General features: G+C 39.3%; 1 protein-coding gene across 1 annotated transcript in view; it reads left to right on the top strand.

Moving 5' to 3' along the window:
* The first annotated feature begins 4,284 nt into the window (after positions 1 to 4,284).
* LOC132397750 (amine oxidase [flavin-containing]-like) overlaps positions 4,285 to 19,255 on the top strand; it is a 69,433-nt gene continuing 54,462 nt past the window's right edge. Inside the window, exons 1-3 of the mRNA XM_059976514.1 lie at positions 4,285 to 4,333; positions 12,118 to 12,212; positions 14,907 to 15,044. Coding sequence (XP_059832497.1) covers positions 4,285 to 4,333; positions 12,118 to 12,212; positions 14,907 to 15,044 — 282 coding nt within the window. The remainder of the gene's footprint in view (positions 4,334 to 12,117; positions 12,213 to 14,906; positions 15,045 to 19,255) is intronic.

Genomic DNA, 19,255 nt, shown 5'->3' with positions numbered 1-19,255 from the left:
AAAATAAAAGGGCAGACTACCAGTATAAAAGGGGAGGGTTTTGGAAGAAATGACAAGCAATAGGTGAACACAAGTGAGAAGGGTTTGATTGGTTGATGAAGTCAGGTGAGGAAGAGAAGTGTGGAGTTAAAATTACATAAAGCTTTCCAAGAGAAATTTAAAGGTCAACGTAAGGGCTTTGTCAATATGCAATATTGTTTAACTATTCTGGGAAAAATATCTTGGCTAAGAAAAGCAATGTTTAAGATGTTCCTCAATTGTTCCAAACTATCTCCCAAAATACCAATTCCAACTTCCCAATTTGAATATGCACTAATCACCATTTTCCCAGTTGCTCTTTGGAATGTGAGAATAGAAATCCAGAATAGAAACCCTGGTGTTTCGGAAATTGCACCATCTTGGATCACAAGACCCTGCAGCGGATAGTGAGGTCAGCTGAGAAGATCATCGGGGGTCTCTCTTCCAGTAGGGACATTTACACTACACGTTGCATCTGCAAAGCAAACCGCATTATGAAAGACCCCATGCACCCCTCATACAAACTCTTTTCCCTCCTTCTGTCTGGGAAAAGGCAATCACAACCAGACTATGTAACAGCTTTTTTCCCTCAAGCTATCAGACTCCTCAATACCCAGAGCCCGGACTGACACCTTACTGCCCTATTGGCTTGTTTATTATTTATGGTCATGCCTGCACGTTACGCAGTCCTGGATAGGTCTGTGGTCTAGTAGTGTTTTTCTGTGTTTTTTATGTAATTCAGTGTAGTTTTTGTACTGTGTTACATAACACCATGGTCTTGAAAAACGTCTCATTTTTACTATGTGCTGTACCAGCAGTTATGGTCAAAATGACAATAAAAAGTGACTTGACGTGACCTCAACCTGGAATATAGGTCTTTCTCTCATACCAATATTAATTCCAAAATAAATAAGGAAAACAAACACAGACAAGACAAAACAAAAATCCATGCAATTTTACAAATAGCTGAAAAAATGTTGGAATAAACAGTTAATTTCCACAGTTAAAAACTTAAGCAGATGTTCAAAAGAATAAGAAAAATGAAGAGATAGAGCCTCCACACAATCACATAAGAGGCACTGGTTCTTAAATTTAAGAGGTCCTACAACTTTATTTCACATTAAGTAACAGAAACTTGCAGTTCGTCGCACCCTCTTCCCCTGGAGAAAAGGATTAATTCAAACATCATCCCAAAGCAGATTTAACAATTATGTATGCTCTCACTCACTTATCTCATGCATCTTTTCTCTCTGGTTTGGCAAATCAAAATTAACTTACACCACATGCATTATTTTAAAACTCACAAACAATTCACAGTTTAGAATAAAGCCGACCCCAAAAGATCGGGCATTTGGCAAAATATCTTAAATTATAATCAAAGCTATCTTAAAGATATTTTAAACTTTGAAAGAATGCTGGAAGTTATTGGTCATGTGCATGGAAACAGTCTTAATATTCCCACATCAATCAAAATTCCAAAATCCTGTGAGATTTCTCATATTCTAATCTAAGACCTGGATTATATGACCTCTTCATTTTACAGTCTTGGAAAATGCATCTTACTTTAGAAACATCAGCACTTCCAGAACCATTGTTTTTTCCAGATCCTTACTTAGATTTACATTTGTAATATGTGTGCGTGGTTTTGTATCCTGTGAATTTAATGGTAGCTACCTCTACTGGAGTTGCCTCTTGATTTTCCTTCACCCTCTTCTGGTCCATCTCCCTGACCCAAGTATTGACATAAAGTAAGTATTCTACTGGTATCCCAAAGTCCAAACCTTTCAGTGAGCTGTATCCACTACTGTCAGCCATTACATGATATCACATGGAGAGAATTGAATTGTCTGGACGCAGATTTCTGGGGTGATGTGGCTCTTAGGAGGAAAGCATGGTTGCAAATGCTTTGTCCTTTTCTTTTGCATAGATGCAGACCCCACCCACTCCACTATGGAAGATGAAGATGCTCTTAGAGCTTCCTCCCCCTATTAACTAATCTGTTTGTAAGCCAGTGGATGTTGTATACCTAGATTTTCAGAAGGCATTCGATAAGGTGCCACATAGGAGATTGGTGAGTAAAATCAGAGCTCATGGCATTGGGGGCAGGGTTTCAACATGGATAGAAAACTGGTTGGCAGATAGAAAGCAAAGGGTAGCAGTGAATGGGTGTTTCTCGGACTGGCTGGAGGTGACTAGTGGGGTACCACAGGGCTCTGTATTGGGAGCAGGAACAAGAGGGCAGAGTATTGTCTGAACGGTGTAGAGTTAGGTAAGGGAGAAATGCAAAGAGACCTAGGAGTCCTAGTTCACCAGTCAATGAAGGTGAATGAGCAAGTGCAACAGGCAGTGAAGAGGGCAAATGGAATGTTGGCCTTTGTTACAAGGGGAATTGAATACAAGAGCAAGGATGTCCTTTTGCATTTGTACAGGGCCCTGGTGAGACCACACCTGGAATATTGTGTACAGTTTTGGTCTCCAGGTTTAAGGAAGGACATTCTGGCAGTTGAGGAAGTGCAGCGTAGATTCACTAGGTTGATTCCTGGGATGGCAGGGCTGTCTTACGCAGAGAGATTGGAGAGATTGGGCTTGTACACGCTGGAATTGAGGAGATTGAGAGGGGATCTGATTGAAACGTTTAAGATAATTAAAGGATTTGATAGGATTGAGGCAGGAAATATGTTCCAGATGTTGGGGGAGTCCAGTACCAGAGGGCATGGATTGAGAATAAGAGGTCAGTTATTTAAAACAGAGTTGAGGAAGAGCTTCTTCTCCCAGGGAGTTGTGCAGGTGTGGAATGCACTACCTCGGAAGACGGTGGAGGCCAATTCTCTGGATGCTTTCAAGAAGGATCTAGATAGATATCTGATGGATAGGGGAATCAAGGGATATGGGCACAAGGCAGGGACTGGGTATTGATAGTGAATGATCAGCCATGATCTCAGAATGGCGGTGCAGACTCGAGGGGCCGAATGGTCTACTTCTGCACCTATTGTCTATTGTCTATAACTGTTTAATTACCCATCATAATTCATGACTAGATGTGACAGGGCTGCAGAGCTTTGATATGACCTATTGGCCATGAAGTAGCTTGGCTCTGGCTGCAGCATGCTGTGACTGTTGATTAGCTCACATTTGCTCCTCTATTGCAATTTCACAATGCTATCACCTCACCATTTTAGGTGCGTCTGGTGTTGCTCCTGGAAAGCACTTCTGTGCCTCGTTTCCCAACCTGTGGCTTGATAATAATGGTATACTGAAGAGTACACTACAGATTACGATGCCTTACGTTTCTGGTGCTGATAATTGTCAACACCTCATAGGTGCCCAGTTTTGCACTGCCAGGTCTGATCTAAGATTACCCATTCAGCAGATTTGTTGTATCACACAACTCAGTGGTGTGTGTCTGCACTGTGAAAATAGAACTTTGTCTCCACAAGGATTGTGACATGATCACCTCAGCCAATGCTATAATTGACAGGTAGCTTCGTGAGGACAGGGTCATATAGATATCCCCCTCATTCTGGCTCACCTACTACCTTCTGCTGATCTGGTTGGGCTGCAATTTTTTCAGGTGTTGGCTACCTCAGTGTGTGGTGCTGCCAAGTCAGTCTTGGTGATAGATAATGAAATCCCCCACCCAGTGTACATTCTGTTTACCTCTAGTTAATCCAAAATATAATCAATTTATCTCTAATTGATTTCAAGTGCACCGCTTATAAAAAATAAGTCTGAGGGGTGGAAATGGCTTTCAGTTGGCGTTGATTGTGCAAAATGAATTGGCAATATGCTTTCCACCCCAGTGATTTAGAGAGGTGTGACATGCAATAATTTTCTCAACTGTGATCTGAATATATTCCTTTAAAGAAACGTATCATACAATCTAATTAACATCGCTGAAGGAACTAATTTAATATTCGTGCTTAGTATCCGCTGTTAGCCTTTTTTTAAGTAATGTTATTATCTGTCTTTAATTGCATTAGATTCCCAGCTTTAATTCTTCATTTGAAATGTTAAATACATCGCCTGTTATCAGTGTTTGTGCTCCTGAAAAGGATATTATTTATCTAGCAATCACACACGCAAACAAAAGAGGCATGATTCCTGGCAGGCAATTCAGGGGATGAACAGGTGCCGTTCAGATAACACAAATGATCTTACTGCAGACAAACTGTAACTAAGAAGAAATTGTTCAAAACCGCAAAAAAGAACCAAGCCTTATATCTGCAGCAACATTTAGGTTGTGAGGTTTAAACATTATTTGCAAAAATGTCCTGTGGAAAACAAGATGTGATTATCATTGGTGCGGGCTTGTCTGGTGAGTTACTTTACTCTTTTCTCTTTTTCCGATTAATATTTTTCCCTCATGTTTTTCATAAGTGTTTGAGCTATTTGAATGAAGCCTGCTTTTGGGCAGTGTATATTAATGAATGGTTATTTTGAATCAGCAATTATGCTGTAGAAAAATAAATCAGGATGAAATAGTCCAAATTGTGTCACCTTTTATTTGTATGTAATTGGAATGAATATCATTATGCATAAAATAGAATTTATTATTAAAGTGATTCTCTATTTGAAATAATCCAAAAATAAGTTAAAGCAAACAAAACTGTTTTCTATGAACTTAAATTTGGTTCTTTTTTAGGATGAAGGCTCTGTGGGGGTTTGATGATGCATTTAACTGCTATCCACTTGTAAAAATATTATGATATCTGAGCATGTTATAATAATTTTACCTTGTTAGTCTTGAAACTGTGAACAAGATGTATTATTGATGAGTGTGCAGTCTTTCAGGCTAATTTCATCTCCCCACAGGGTAATCAGTTTTGCCTTTTAATGTATTTTTGTCTGGAAGTAAACAAGGGTATATAAAATGTAATAAGCTAAATCTTGCCACAGCAAGGTGTGTTATAATAGACTTCCGACTCCAGCTTGAAAGAATTATTTAATCATGTAATTTATTGAAAGCGTGAGTGACTATAAGTGTGAGAGGTTTACAGAGCCTCCGCGGATTTAAAATGTAGTGGAAACAATCAACATTTCCCTTAACTAGTACATGCTAGAAATTGGTAATTTAATTAACATTAAATGGAGTGATAAAAAAGAAGGTAAATAAGAAGTAAGAAATAATAAAATATAAATTCTAAAATATTGTTGAGCGCTTTAATTGTAGAAAGAATACAGTGCTTAAATTGTTACCATTCTAGATCACAGAGAGAGGCATTGAAATTGGACTAATAGCACACTTTTAAACCGCAACAAATCAATTAAATCTAAGCTGACTGAAAACTGATTCGGTTTAGAGAAAATTAATGTGAAAGTCCAGCATATATCAGGGAGATTCAGGGCAAGATGACATTTCTGTGAATCAGATGGCAAGCCAGTTTAGATCAGCCAGCTAAATTTGAGGGACTCGCACTGTTGGCCTATCTCTCAGATTTAACCACATATTAGTGCTGTGAATCATGAATAAATCATGTTTTCAAGAAGGTTGAATTGATTAAGTTTTTCAAAGTATTCTGTTATTTACAGTTAAGATTACAAGACATGTTTGTGCTTCCCTTGAGCATCAGTACCTCTAGTCATCATTTCTTTCACCAAGACAGTTTAAAATTATCTGCAATATTATCTTAAAGAGGAGGATGGAGTTAATGATAAATACAAGTGATTATGCAGATGCTGGAAGTCCAGAGCAACACACACAAAATGCTGGAGGAACCCAGCTGGTCAGACAGCATCAATGGGAATAAATAGATGACGTTTCAGACCGAGACTGGATAGGGAGAGGGAAGAAGTACAAGCTAGAAGGTGAAGCCAGGTGGGTGGGGAAGGCGGGATAAACAAATAAGCTAGGAGGTAATCAGAGAAAAAGGTAAAGGTCTGGAAAGGGAGAAATCTGATAGGAGAGGAGAAAGGAAAGGAGGGTTACAAGGAAGAGGTGATGAGCAAGTGAGAAGAAGAGATAAGACGGTGGAGAAATTGAAGAAGGGGAAATTTACCATAATTTAGAGAAGTTGATGTTCATGCCATCTGGTTAGAGGCTTCCAATATGCGGTGTTGCTCCTCCAACCTGAAAGTGGTTGTAGAGAGGACCATGGACTGACATGTCAGAATGGGAATGGAGGTGTGGAATCAAAATGGTTGGCCACCAGGAAATCCTCTTTTGGCAGAGATGCCTGACAAAGGAATCCCCCAATCTATGTTGGGTCTCACCCATGTACTGCAGAGGAGCACCAGAAACAGTGGATGACCCCAACAGGTTCACAGGTGAAGGAGAGGTGTAGAGTTAATAGATATGAATTAAATATGAAATTCTTTAGTCCTCACACCAATAAATGACTATCATAAAAATAATACCAATTTTTTGAAGACCAATTTCCCCTGAAAATTATGGCCTCCCAATCTCTTTTTTTAAAGAAACTGATCAAAAATCTTTCTCTTTAGCAAATGGTTTACAGCTATAGATTTCACTAAGTGCTATATAAGTACCAGTTAATGCTGACGATGGTTATACAATGGAGATTTGTTTGGAATTATTGGTTCATCAGCTGGTTAAAACAGGATTACCAGAAGGTAATGGTAAACTCAAGGTCAACATTCAGTAGGTATGGCAATTTTGCTCGATTGATTAATTTTGCTGTAAAGGTGACAGTATGAACATACAAAGGACTACTCTCCAATGTCTGAGAAGAGTTTAGAAATCTATAACACAGCAGTAATCCCTTTAAAAATGGACAGAAGTATCTGTGCGTGGAATATTTTCAATATTGTTAACTTCTCCTCACATCACCAGATAACAGATCCAGCTTTATACAGAAGTAAATCATAAGTCTTACTTTTTGACAGTTTTAATTTATATCTGAGTTTCATTAACAGGATATTGCATCCTTAAAATTAAGTTTTATAATATATGAGCTGAGTAACAACAGCTGCTGCTCCAAAATCATTCACTTCTGGTTGTTTATAGCATTCATGCTGAGATGTGTAATTTCCTGCTTTGATGCTGTATCTTGACATCTATTGATTTGCAGCTTGATTGTCTGAAGAAATCATCACACGAACATTTATTATACTGACAGTGTATCGGAAATGAGAGGGAGGCAGTTTTATTCTGAATGTAGACAGATGGCTTTAAATTGATTAATATCTGTAAAAACATCCCATCAGAATCAAGATCAGTTTTATTATCATTGTCCAATATGACAAAATAAATTACAAAATTGCAGAAAAAAATTAAAGGAATAATGTGATACTATTCATGGTCAGAAATCTGGTAAGGGAAATGAAAGATTTCTCCAGCACAGACGGATTCATTTTATCATTTCTGGAACTGAATTTTAAAGTAAAACCATATTATCATGTATCTTTTAAAAAGGCAGCAAGTGTTATTAACAGGACCAGTGGCTGAAGACGAGAAGAGATGCACATTCTTCTCTTCAGCAAAATATACATACAAATTGCACCAAAAATTTTTGAAGTTATTTTTCAAAGGTTTTTGTTATGTTTTGTAACTCCAAAACATAAAAGTAAATGAAATTTTTAAAAACAGGAAGACCAGGGATAACGCATATTTACATTAGTTTTGATTTTAGTTTAAGCGAGGCACGCACATGTGACATGACGGTGTGATAATCAATGCCATTTATGTACTTCTACATATAACCGTAATGCATTATGTAAACAAAGAATGCTTAATTAAATAATATATTTACAATATTATTCAAATATTACTAAAATATTAAATACACATCAATCCTCACTGCTTAGCTATAAACTCCAACTCAATATAGAATGTATCTCAGCTTGTATGCATATAAGGACACTCTGCTTGATAGGAGAGTCTTGCAGCTGTGAAACAGCCTCAGATTCTGGAGCCTCCTCTGTGGTGTTTGTAGGGGTTGACTCTGGGGTTGCAGGAAGTGGTTCTGATAGCTCTAGACACCTTCTTTTGGGTGTGTTGGCATCCCAAGTAGTGTGTGGCAAGCTGCTCTATCCTGGCCACCAGACAAAGCTTCAGCCAATGCCTTCATTTTGACTACGCCTAGATAACCGGCATGTTGCTCCTCCAACACTTTAGCTCTCAGTTTGGATGGTACAGTAACTCTCAATCTAAACATAAGGCAACATCTATCCAGGACAAGTTCATACTGATGCTAGTGAAAATTGGGGAATTGGGATTTCTGCTGCACATTCCAGCCATTTTGAGACAGTGTGGGATATTTCTGGTTTCCCTGGCATAACAGGGAGACTTTTAACTTGCTTTAGGGAGAATGTGCAAAGAGGAATGCCCTCATTTGTAAATTATTCATGTATTTCCTTTTCCAAAGGTAGATGGGGCAATCCATCAGCATTTCCATGATTAGTCGTTTTCCTGAATTCAATCTATAATAATTGTTACAACAGTTATAGAAAATGGTGGCACGACGGCAGCGCGCGCGGCCACTCCAGGAACCTGTTATCTGTAAGTAGGGGCCATGCACAATCCTGATTTGATGGGGACGGACGTGAAAAGCACGGAGGAACATCTCGTGAAACTTCTGACATGCCTGTTTTGCTGCCGCTGCTACTGTGCGATCGAGAAATCTCCAGAGAGGAAGGCCCCAAATATCAGCTTTGCCTGTTACTTGGTGGCCAGGGCCGAGGTTGAAGCGCTCGGCAGAGATGGAGCTTGGTGTCAGAGGGCTGATTGGAGGCTCAAAGTTTTTCGGACAGACTTAGAGTTGGCTGTGGTCGGATGCTTCCAGAGGCTGCATCAGGAAGCTTTGCAGCGCTGGAGGTTCATGGCAGGAAGAGTTTTTCTTCCTTCTACCATCTGCATGAGATGATGGGCTATCGAGGACTTTGAGACTTTCATTTACTGTGTCCATGGTCTGCCCTTATCAAATTATGGCATTGCTTTGCACTGTTGTAACTATATGTTATAATTATGTGGTTTTTGTAAGTTAGTCTTGGTCTGTCTTGTGTTTTTGTGATATCATACTGGAGGAACATTGTATCATTTCCTAATGCATGCATTACTAAATGACAATAAACGCAGACTGAGTGTCCTCACAATCTAATCTGATCTAATTAGATTATCTAATCAGAATCAGAGCCCATTTCTGCATTTTTGTTGCCGCTGTCAGTGGAACACCCTCCTGTGGATTGAAGATGGGTACCAGTGGTTGATGATCAGTAATGAGGGTAAATTCTCTCCCGTACAAGCACTGGTTAAAACACTTTAAACCCTAAACCAGACTCGAGGCCTCTCTGTCAATCTATGTGTAATTTTTCTCTGCAGCAGTAAAGGAACGTGATGCAAAGTCTATGTGGCATTCACTTCCATCACTCATAACATGTGACATGACTGCACCCGCGAGATTTCACAGGCCAGCTTCACTGTACAATGTGGATCATAATGTGTGAGTATAATGTCTGACATCACCATTTCCTTACCTTTTGGAAAGCCACCTCACACAACTTTGTCCATTGTGATTTCTTCCTGATTTGTAATAATAAGTTCAAGGGATAGAACGTAGGAGCTGGGACCCGTTATAGTAATTGGCAAATCCTAAAAAGAACTACAACTATGACACACCCTTTAGCCTGGCGGTATCCACCACTGCTTGAACTTTCTTTGCACACTTGTGTAATCCTTGTGCATCAATCGTGTGACCACAATAAGTGATGCTTGACTTAAAGAATTGTTACCTTGTACTCTGAGCGCATAAACGTCCAATTTTTTAAGTGTCTTGAGATTTTGGAGATGTTCCTTGACATCCTCACTGGTAGCAACGATGTCTTCCAGGTAACACTGAGCGACTGAACAACTTTGCTGCACCTACTCTGCGGCTTACTGCCAGAGTGCAGGTGAAGATGCTATTCCAAAAATATGCCTATTATCGTAATAAAGCCCATTGTGACGGTTTCTGGGGAAAAATACTTTGGACTCTTCCATCTCCATCTTTAGATATGCCTCAGCTAAGTCCCCCTTATTGAAGTGTTTTCCTCCAGAAGGATTTGCAAAGGTATCCTCTTCCCTGGCTAGAAGACATTGATCTACTTTCAGTATTGGGTTAGTGGTGACCTTAAAACATCATAGATCCTAATAGACCCACTCTTCTTAGCTACTGGAAACACTGGCATTTCCTGTGGGCTCCACTCAACCTTGGAAAGAATTCCTTCAGCTTCCATGTGATCTAGCTCACTGGATACTTTATCATGGAAACGGACAGGCTTTGTAAAGATTGGCTGTGGCATTTTAATTTAACACTATTTTACCCTTGATCTGTTTGAGTTTTACAGTGTAATCCCTGAACACTATTGTGACATCATCCAGTACCTTTCTTAATTTGCTTTGTTGACCCTGTTGCATGGGATGTGGCATGCAAGTCGTCTCAGCCAATCATGACCCACAGTGCTGGCCCTCCTGTTTATACCACATGTGACTTGTTGGTTGTTGTATTTCACTGTTATGAATGTCATTTCCACAGGAATTATCTTTTCTCCAGTGTAAGTTCTAGATGGATATCTGCAACCTTCAGTTCAGTATCTTTGAAATATCATTCAAACTCATTTTGAAACAGCCAAGCCAGTGCCCAATTCCATTTTAATTAATTTGTCATTCACTTCTGGTGTAAACCAAATTGCTTGGCAATTGTTAATTTTCTCATGGTAATTCTTGAGGCTATTTAGTCTTGTGTCACTCGCATCATTATCAGGTTTTTCATCAATGGCATGTAGATTAGTGCTCTTTTTAAAACTGCAACTGGATATTTTATCATTTTCTCTTCCCTGTGCAGTCCATTTATTTTTATTTGCCTGACATGCTCTTTGCATGTGTCCTACTTTGTTACATTTTCTTCAAGTTTCATCTGTAAGTGTGCATTGGTGGGGTGTATGTGTGTACCTGCCACAACAGTAAAAGCAGATTTCTGTTTAGTCATTGCAATTTTGTTCACACTCATTTTCATTCCTGATTGCAACTTAATTGTCTTTCTCTCTGCTGTTTCCATTGATACAGCTATTTCAACTTTACTCTTAAATGTAGGTTGTGCTTCAGTTAGGAGCCATTTTTGAATGCTATCTTGTAAAAGTTCACAAACTAATTTATCTTTCAGTGCATTATTAGGATCCATTGATTCTACTTATGAAACACAAAGCATTCTGCAATCAACAGTGGTTTGGGTTCTAAATATTCCTGCATTAGTTTCTTGATATCAGTAAAGTTCATTTTGGTTAGAGCAGTCAAACTTCTAAGCAAACTATATGCCTTTAATCCCAATGCACTCAGCAAAACTGACACTAATGTTTCATTGTCTACTTCATTTGCTTCAAAATACTGCACAATTTGCTCAGTATACATATTTCAGTTACAGTACGTTTTATGCAATTGAACATATCTACCTTTCCAATGTAGCCTTCCTTACTGCTTTTTTAAAATGTATTATTATTATCACTTGGTACTCACTATTTATGAATACGCAAATTTAGTCAGATTTCTGCCTTTTTAACTCAATTGTCTCTGTCCCTTCCTGAAGAAGCATGTGCTGCACAGTGTTTTTACTCAACTATTTCTTGCTCTGTTTTTTAAAATCTCAAATGTCTCGCAGTGCTTCAAAAGATAGGTAGTCATTTTGAGTTCTGTTGTGTTTTGTAAGTCCAAAGCATAAACTCAATTGAAAGGGATCAGGGATAACAAGTGTCTACATTATTTTTATTTTTACTTTGAGGTGTGTGCCTATGACATGGTGGTGTGATGATGTATGCAATTATCAAGGTGATTTACAATTAACCCACAATACATTATATAAACAACAAAGAATGCATAATCAAAAATATATTTACAATGTTACTCAAATATTACTGAAATATTAAATATACTCAAAGTAACCAGAATTTTCTACAAACACAAATATGCTGAGACTGATTTAAATATGTCAACTTTGGTTAAAATTTGATTTATTGTGATTGGATCAACATCTGATAGAAGACTGGTTGATTCTTATTAGTTAATCTTATTGCAAAAACTATTTTTTAATCTGCAAGTTTATTTTGGGGGCTTGGTCTAGGAATTCTCTTGATATATAGAGGCTATCTAACACTATTGTTTGTGTTGCCTAGGTCTATCAGCTGCCAAGCTGCTGATAGAGGAAGGTATGAAAGTACTGGTCTTAGAAGCAAGAGATCGCGTTGGAGGAAGAACATACACTGTTCGAGTAAGTAATTAAAATGACCATAATCTCTATGTTCTTTGGGATGAATAGTTTCCAAGATGACAGCTTGGGAGTTGGATTATTAATAAGATATAGATCAGACTCTGTAAGGTCTGAGTCTGTTTCTGTGGAGCTGCAGTGGCCAGTTTATTACGTATAGAAGCAGAACCCAGTGTGGTCTCTGGCTGCTGTGGCCCATTTTCTGTAAACTCTGGAGCCTGTTGTATATGAAAATCCCAGGAGATATTCAAACCACTCCATCTGGCACCAACAATCATTCCACGGTCAAGTTAACTTAGGTTACATTTCTTCTCCATTCCAATGTTTGGTATATACAACAACTAAGCCTCTTGATAATGTCTGTATGCTTTTATGCATTGTGATGCTGCCATATGATTGGGTGATTAGATATTTGCATTAACAAGCAAGTGCACAGATATACCTAATAAAGTAGCCACTGAGTGTATCATAGCACATAGAGGATTTTAGATCAGCACTTGAAATCCATGAGGAGTATTTGTGATTTGTAGTCCACAAAGATGTCTGAAAACATTCTCCCTCTGTAAGGCCTCTGTACCTCATTGTGCAACTGAATGCTTGTCATCTGTGCAAATCTGAAAAAATATCTCCACCTCACTGACAATCAACGCTGGTGCACCTCAAGTCTGCGTGCTTAGCTCACTGCTCTACTCCATCTACACCCACAACTCTGTGGCTTGGCACAGCTCAAGTGCCATCTATAGATTTGCTGATGACACAACTATTGTTGGCAGAAATTCAGATGGTGATGAGGAGGTGTACAGGAGTGAGACAGATTAGCTTGTTGCAGCAGCGCCCTTGTGTCCATTGTTAGTAAGACCAAGGAATTGACTGTGGACTTCAGGAAGGGAAAGTTGAGTGAACACACATCAGTCCTCATTAAAGGATCAGATGTGAAAAAGATGAGTAATTTCAAGTTCCTGAGTGTCAACATCTCTGAAGCCCAACATACTGAAGTAATTATAAAGAAGGCATGACAGTGTTATGACAGTTAGGAGTTTGAGGAGAATTGTTATGACAGTTAGGAGTTTGAGGAGAATTGATATGGCACCAGAGACAGTCGCAAATTTCTACATATGTACCATGGAAAGGATTCTAGCTGGTTGTATCACCATCTGGAATGGAAAGATCACTCCACAGAGTCAGAAAAGGCTGCAGAAAATTGTAATTGTGCACTAGCTTCAGCAGCATCCAGAGTTCCTTGAAAAGGCGATGTCTCAAAAAGGTAGTATCCATCAGTAAGGACCCCCTCACCTAGGACATGCCGTTTTCTCTTTACTACCACCAAGGAGGATTATAGGAGCCTCAAAACACACTCAATGTTTCAGGAAAAGCTTCTTCCCTTCCGCCACAGATTTCTGAATGGACAGTGAGCCTATGAACACCACCTCAATGTTTTCCCCTCAATTTTTGCACTAATTTAATTTAATTTTCTTTTTTATATATACTGTTTTTAATTTATAGTTTTTATTATTCTGTATTGTAACATACTGCTGCCGCAAAATGACAAAGTTCATGGCTATGCCAATGATATTAAACCTGATTCTGATCTATTATTATACAAAGCTGGAAACAGAGGAAACTGAATGTTCTAACTCCTGTAAATATAATCATTCGCACCTTTGAAGATGGTGGTGTTTGTTCACCAGGCCATGAGCAAATATGCAAGTCACTGAAATTTAGTTTTTAGCCATGCATGAAAGTCAAAATTTCCTTAAACACCAACTATGACTGATTTCTGAAGAACAGAAGTGCTTTATCCATCTGATCTTTTATATCACCCAAGGAATTACTTCAGCATCTGATATGTTTATGTTCTTTAATAAATGCTGTCCACAAGCCAATGTTTAAAAAGGTCACAATTATACCAAGAGCCATCTGGTTCCCCCTCAAAGCAGCAGAAGCCACTAGTGCAAACAAATACTGCAGAGGGACCTCTGGGTAATTTGGTTGTGGTCCAGTCCATCCATTAAGGATACCATGCTTACCTCGCTCTAGAAAGCTTGTCACTAGCAGGCTGGTGAATAATGTGGACACTCTCTTTCGCAAAATGAATGGAACATTCAATTGTTGAAAATTGCCCTGTTCACAATCCACAGCACTGGGGCTAATGTTGCACCTTTACTCCTACCCTCATGAAACTCTTCCAAAATTTTACCAGCATTCAGCTCAGCTCAACAGTAATCCTCCCCTGTTCGGTTTATCCAGATCCTTTATTTTTCTTTTCTCTTGGGCATTAAGGTCAATTACAAATTTTCCGCTAATGAAAAGTGTTTTGTTTCTTTTGTCTATTAGGAGTATATCAAGAAAGGATCTTTACATTGGCAGTTTTCTATCAAAATATAGTTGTCAGAATTGGCCACTGTACCATTGAACTAAAAAAGGTACCTGCTGTCAATCATTATCAAGTGAGTCTTGCTGGAAAGTGTGCAGGCATGAATATCATGCAATAATTTGCCCTGCCTGTAAGTATATACAGTACAGTACATGGTTGAATAGTGTGTCACAATGATTGCCAGGATGTGTACATGAAAATAGCAATGTAATTTAACAGAAAGGATACCAGCACTCAAACCTACAGAAGTCATTGCTGTCAAAGGAATAGACAATAGATTGCAAAGAAAATTGGTTATTTATCGACACAATTATTTGTCATAGGGTCCAGAGTTCCAGTATGCTGACTTGGGGGGAGCATATGTTGGACCCACTCAAAATCGGATTTTGCGACTAGCCAAGGAGCTGGGTATAAAGACGTACAAAGTAAACGAGAAAGAGAAACTTATTCACTTTGTTCAGGTAAATGATTCCATTTCTTTTTTTATTTGAATGTCGATGTTAAAAGAGTGAAGTTCCAGGGAATGAAGCACTCTTTTGTTATCATTATTGCCGACATTGTCATTGGTATACCAGTTTGGAGGTACTAGGTATAGCAGATAATGGGCATGGCCAGACTATCCTTGTGTTATCTTCAAAATGGAACACCAAGCTGTCTCAAATGAATCACTTCTTATGAAACAAAATTACATTTTATCACAATAGTCTCTAGACCTTCATAGAAGGTTCAAAACTACATTTAAGAGATGTTGAAAATAGACAGAGGCCACTGAATGAAATTACTTTATGACTGCCACCCTTTTGAACCTTTCACTTTCCATAAAATTAGGCTTGAATATTTAATTTTTTTGCTCCTTATTGCCTTTTTAGTTGCCTTCTGTTGGTTTTCAAATGCTTCCCAATCCTAAAACTTGCCATTAATTTTGGCTATATTATATGCCCATTCTTTTGTTTTTATGTTGTCTTTGGCATCACTTATCAGCCATGGTTGCCTCGTCCCTACTTTAGAATACATCATCTTCTTTGGTATGTATCTATCCTACAGCTTCCAAGTTGCTCCCAGGAACTCCAGCCACTGCTCCTCTGCCATCATCCCTGCCATTGTACCCTTCCAATCAACTTTGGCCTGCTCCTCTCTCATGCCTCTGTAATTTCCTTTACTCCACTATAATATTGATGCATCTGACTTTAGCTTCTCCTTCTCAGACTGCAGGGTGAATCCTATCATACTATGATCACTGTCTCCTAAGGGTCTCTTAACCTTAAGCTCCCTAATCAAATCTTGTTCACAGTACCCATTCCAGAATTGCCTTTTCTCTAGTGGGCTCAGTGATAAGCTGCATGAAAAAGCTATTCCATGGGCATTCTAGAAATTCCTTATCTTGGGGTCCAGTATCAATTTGATTTTCTCAATCTACCTGCATATTGAAATCCCCATTACTATCATAATGTTGCACTTTTTACATGCCTTTTCTGCTTCTCAATGTGATTTGTACCCCAATTGTGCAGAGGCCTGTATAAAACTCCAATTTTGGGTGGAGACCCTTCTTCAGGACTGAAGGAAGGGAGAAGATGTCTGGTTAAAAAAGTGGGAGAAGGGGAAAGAGGCTAGCTAGAAGGTGGTGGGTGAAGCCAGGTGGGTGGGAAAGGTCAAGGGCTGGAGAAAACTGAATCTGATAAGAGAGGAGAGTGGACCACAGGAGAAAGGGAAGGAGAAGGGGACCCGGGGGAAGTAACAGGAGGTGAGAAATAAAAGGTCAGAGTGGGGAATAAAGGAGGTGGTGTGTGGGGATATTTGTTCACTGCAAGGATAAATTGATATTCGTGCCATCAGGTTGGAGGGTGCCCATACAAAATATGAGGTGCCAGAGGGTAGCCTTATCTTGGCACAAGAGGGGGGCCATAGATGACGCGTAGGAACAAGAATGGAATTGGAATTAAAATGTTTGGCCACTGGAAAGTCCCACTTTTGGTGGATGGTGCAGAGGTGCTCGATGAAGTGGACCCCAATTTACGACGGGTCTCACCAATGTATAGGAGGCTATATCAAGAGCACTGGATGCAATAGACGACCCCAGCAGGTTCACTGGTGAAGGGTTGCCTCCCCTGGAAGGATTGTTTGGGCCCCTGAATGGAGGAGAGGGAGGTGTATGGGCAGGTGGGGCACTTAGGACACGTGCAGGGTTAAGTGCCTGGAAGCAGATTAGTGGGGATGGACGAATGGACAAGAGAACTGTGGAAGGAGCAATCCCTGTGGAAAGTGGAGGGAGGAACATAAGGATATATTTAGTAGTAGGATCCTTTTGGAGATGGCAGAAGTTGTGGAGGATAATGTGTTGGATGTGGAGGCTGATGTGGTAATAGGTAAGGACAAGAGGGACTATCACTATTATGGTGGTGGGAAGATGGGATGAGCATGGATGCATGGGAAATGGAGGAGATGCAGATGAAGGCAGCAACAATAGTAGAGCCCGGCATCTCTGATGTCCTGGAATGGAAAGATGAGATGGAGGCAAAGAACCCGAGAAAAGTGAATAGCATTTTTACAGGAGACAGAGTGGGAAGAGGTGTAGTCAAGATAACCATGGGAATCAGTAGTTTTATAAAAGATGTTGCTTGAGAGTTTGGCTCTGAAGATGGAGACAGAGAGACTGAGAAAGTAGAGGAAGTTTTCAGAGATGGACCAAGTGAAGTTAAGGGCAAGATGGAAGTTAGAGGCAAAGTTGATGAAATTGCCGAGCTCAGCATGGGCTTGTGAAGCAGTACCAGTGCAGTTTTCAATGTAGCAGAGTAAGAGTTGGAAAGTATAACCATGGAAGCATCTAAATGCACTACAAGATCATCCACCTGCTTGCATTTAAATATAACACCTTCAGTCCTGAATTTATCACCCTTTTTGATTTTGTCCGCATGTTATACATCAACTCATCCCACTGACTGAAATTTTGCCCTATCAACTGCCTATCCTTCCTCCCAGTCTCGTTACACACTGCATCTACTTGTATACCAACTACTGTTCCACAGCCCTGTCACTCCAACTCCTATCCCTCTGAAAAATTAGTTTAAACTGTCCCCATCGTCTCTAGTGAACCTGCCCATAAGAATATTGGTCCCCCTTGGGTTTAGGTGTAATCTGTCTTTTTCATTCCATTTATACCTTTCCCAGAAAAGATTCGAATGATCCATAAATCTGAAACCTTGCCCGTGCATCACACGTTAATTTGTCAAATCATCCTAATCTTACCCTCACTAGTGCTTGGCATGGACAGCAATCCAGAGATTACTACCCTTGAGGTCCTACTTTTCAGCTTTCAGGACTTCATCCCTTTTCCTGCCTATGTTGTTGGTGCCAAGAGGTACCACAACCTCTGGCTGCTTTTCCTCCCCTTTGAGAGTTCTGTGGATCTGATCCAAGACATCCCTGACCCTTGGACCTGGGAGGCAACATACCATTTAGGTGTCTCTGTCCGCTCTTGAATTTTGGAATCCCCTATCACTATTGCACAAATCTCCACCCCACTTTTCTTTTGAGCCACAGAGCCAGACTCAGTGCCAGTGACCCAGTCACTGAGTCTTTCTCTGAATGGCATGCTCCTCTCAACAGTCTCCAACAGGGTATATTCATTATTGAGGGGAATGGGCACAGAAATACTCTGCACTGTCGACCTATTCCCTTTCCCTCAATCTGCTATCTGCCTCCTGCAACTTGGGGGCAGCTACTTCCCTGTAGTTCCTATCTGTCACCTCCTCATTGTTCCGTATGAGCCAAAGATCATTGAGCTGCAGCTCCAGTTATCCAGCTGCAGCTCATGTTAGTTAGTTCCTTATTTGAAGATATTTGTACTGAGGCACTCTTGGGAATGAAATTTTGGAAATTAAATTTGGTTTGAGCAATTTTAAACAGACTTTTTAAAAATCAATATTTACACCCTTGAATACTTCTTTTCTTCGCCAGCATATGAATCCAAATTTCACTATCTGAGAAAATTGGAGTTAACGAAGTCTTTGAGATTACCTTTGGTACATTTAGTAATCCTGTTTTCTAGGTTAAAGTACTGTATCGATGTCAATTTTGTTCCTCAACTGTACAGAGCAGGAATTTTTAAATCTACAAATCTAACAGCAAACATTTAATTTTGAAGAGAGTATATTTTTGTGAGTAGATCTTTGTCTTGTGATGTTAAACCAATAATTCTTAACAGTTTTTGAAGCATTCTCAAGGAAAAAGGGATTGACATTCAAACCAAACCTGCCATCTCTTTGGCAGTGCAAGATTTAGTGAATCTTGTTTTAATACTGAAAGTTTGCAGGAAATAAAATAACATTACATTTATATTAGTGAAAGATGCTTTTAATTATATGCATAAAAAGAAGTAAATAATATTAGTGATTGTTGAAGTGAAAGTGATTATCACAAGCCCCACATGAATTTTTTTGCATTGTATAATGCACATATATTATTACTAGAGATAAGAAGTGTAATATCTTTCACTCGGTAAATCTGGAAGTATGCTTCTATCAGTGCCTCCCAGACAGATTGCCCTTTTGTGCTTATGTTTTGCTTCTGTTTCCATGGATACAGAATAAAATGAAAGACCCTGCAGTTAGGCTGTCATCTTTAATATATCTATTAGAATTTACTGATCTGTAACTCTAATCACGAAGGAAAGAGA

The sequence above is a fragment of the Hypanus sabinus genome, chromosome 8 (genome assembly GCF_030144855.1).
Source record: "Hypanus sabinus isolate sHypSab1 chromosome 8, sHypSab1.hap1, whole genome shotgun sequence".
NCBI lineage: Eukaryota > Metazoa > Chordata > Chondrichthyes > Myliobatiformes > Dasyatidae > Hypanus > Hypanus sabinus.
The sequence above is the reverse complement of the archived record's forward strand: the minus strand, read 5'-3'. Positions and strand labels throughout refer to the sequence as shown.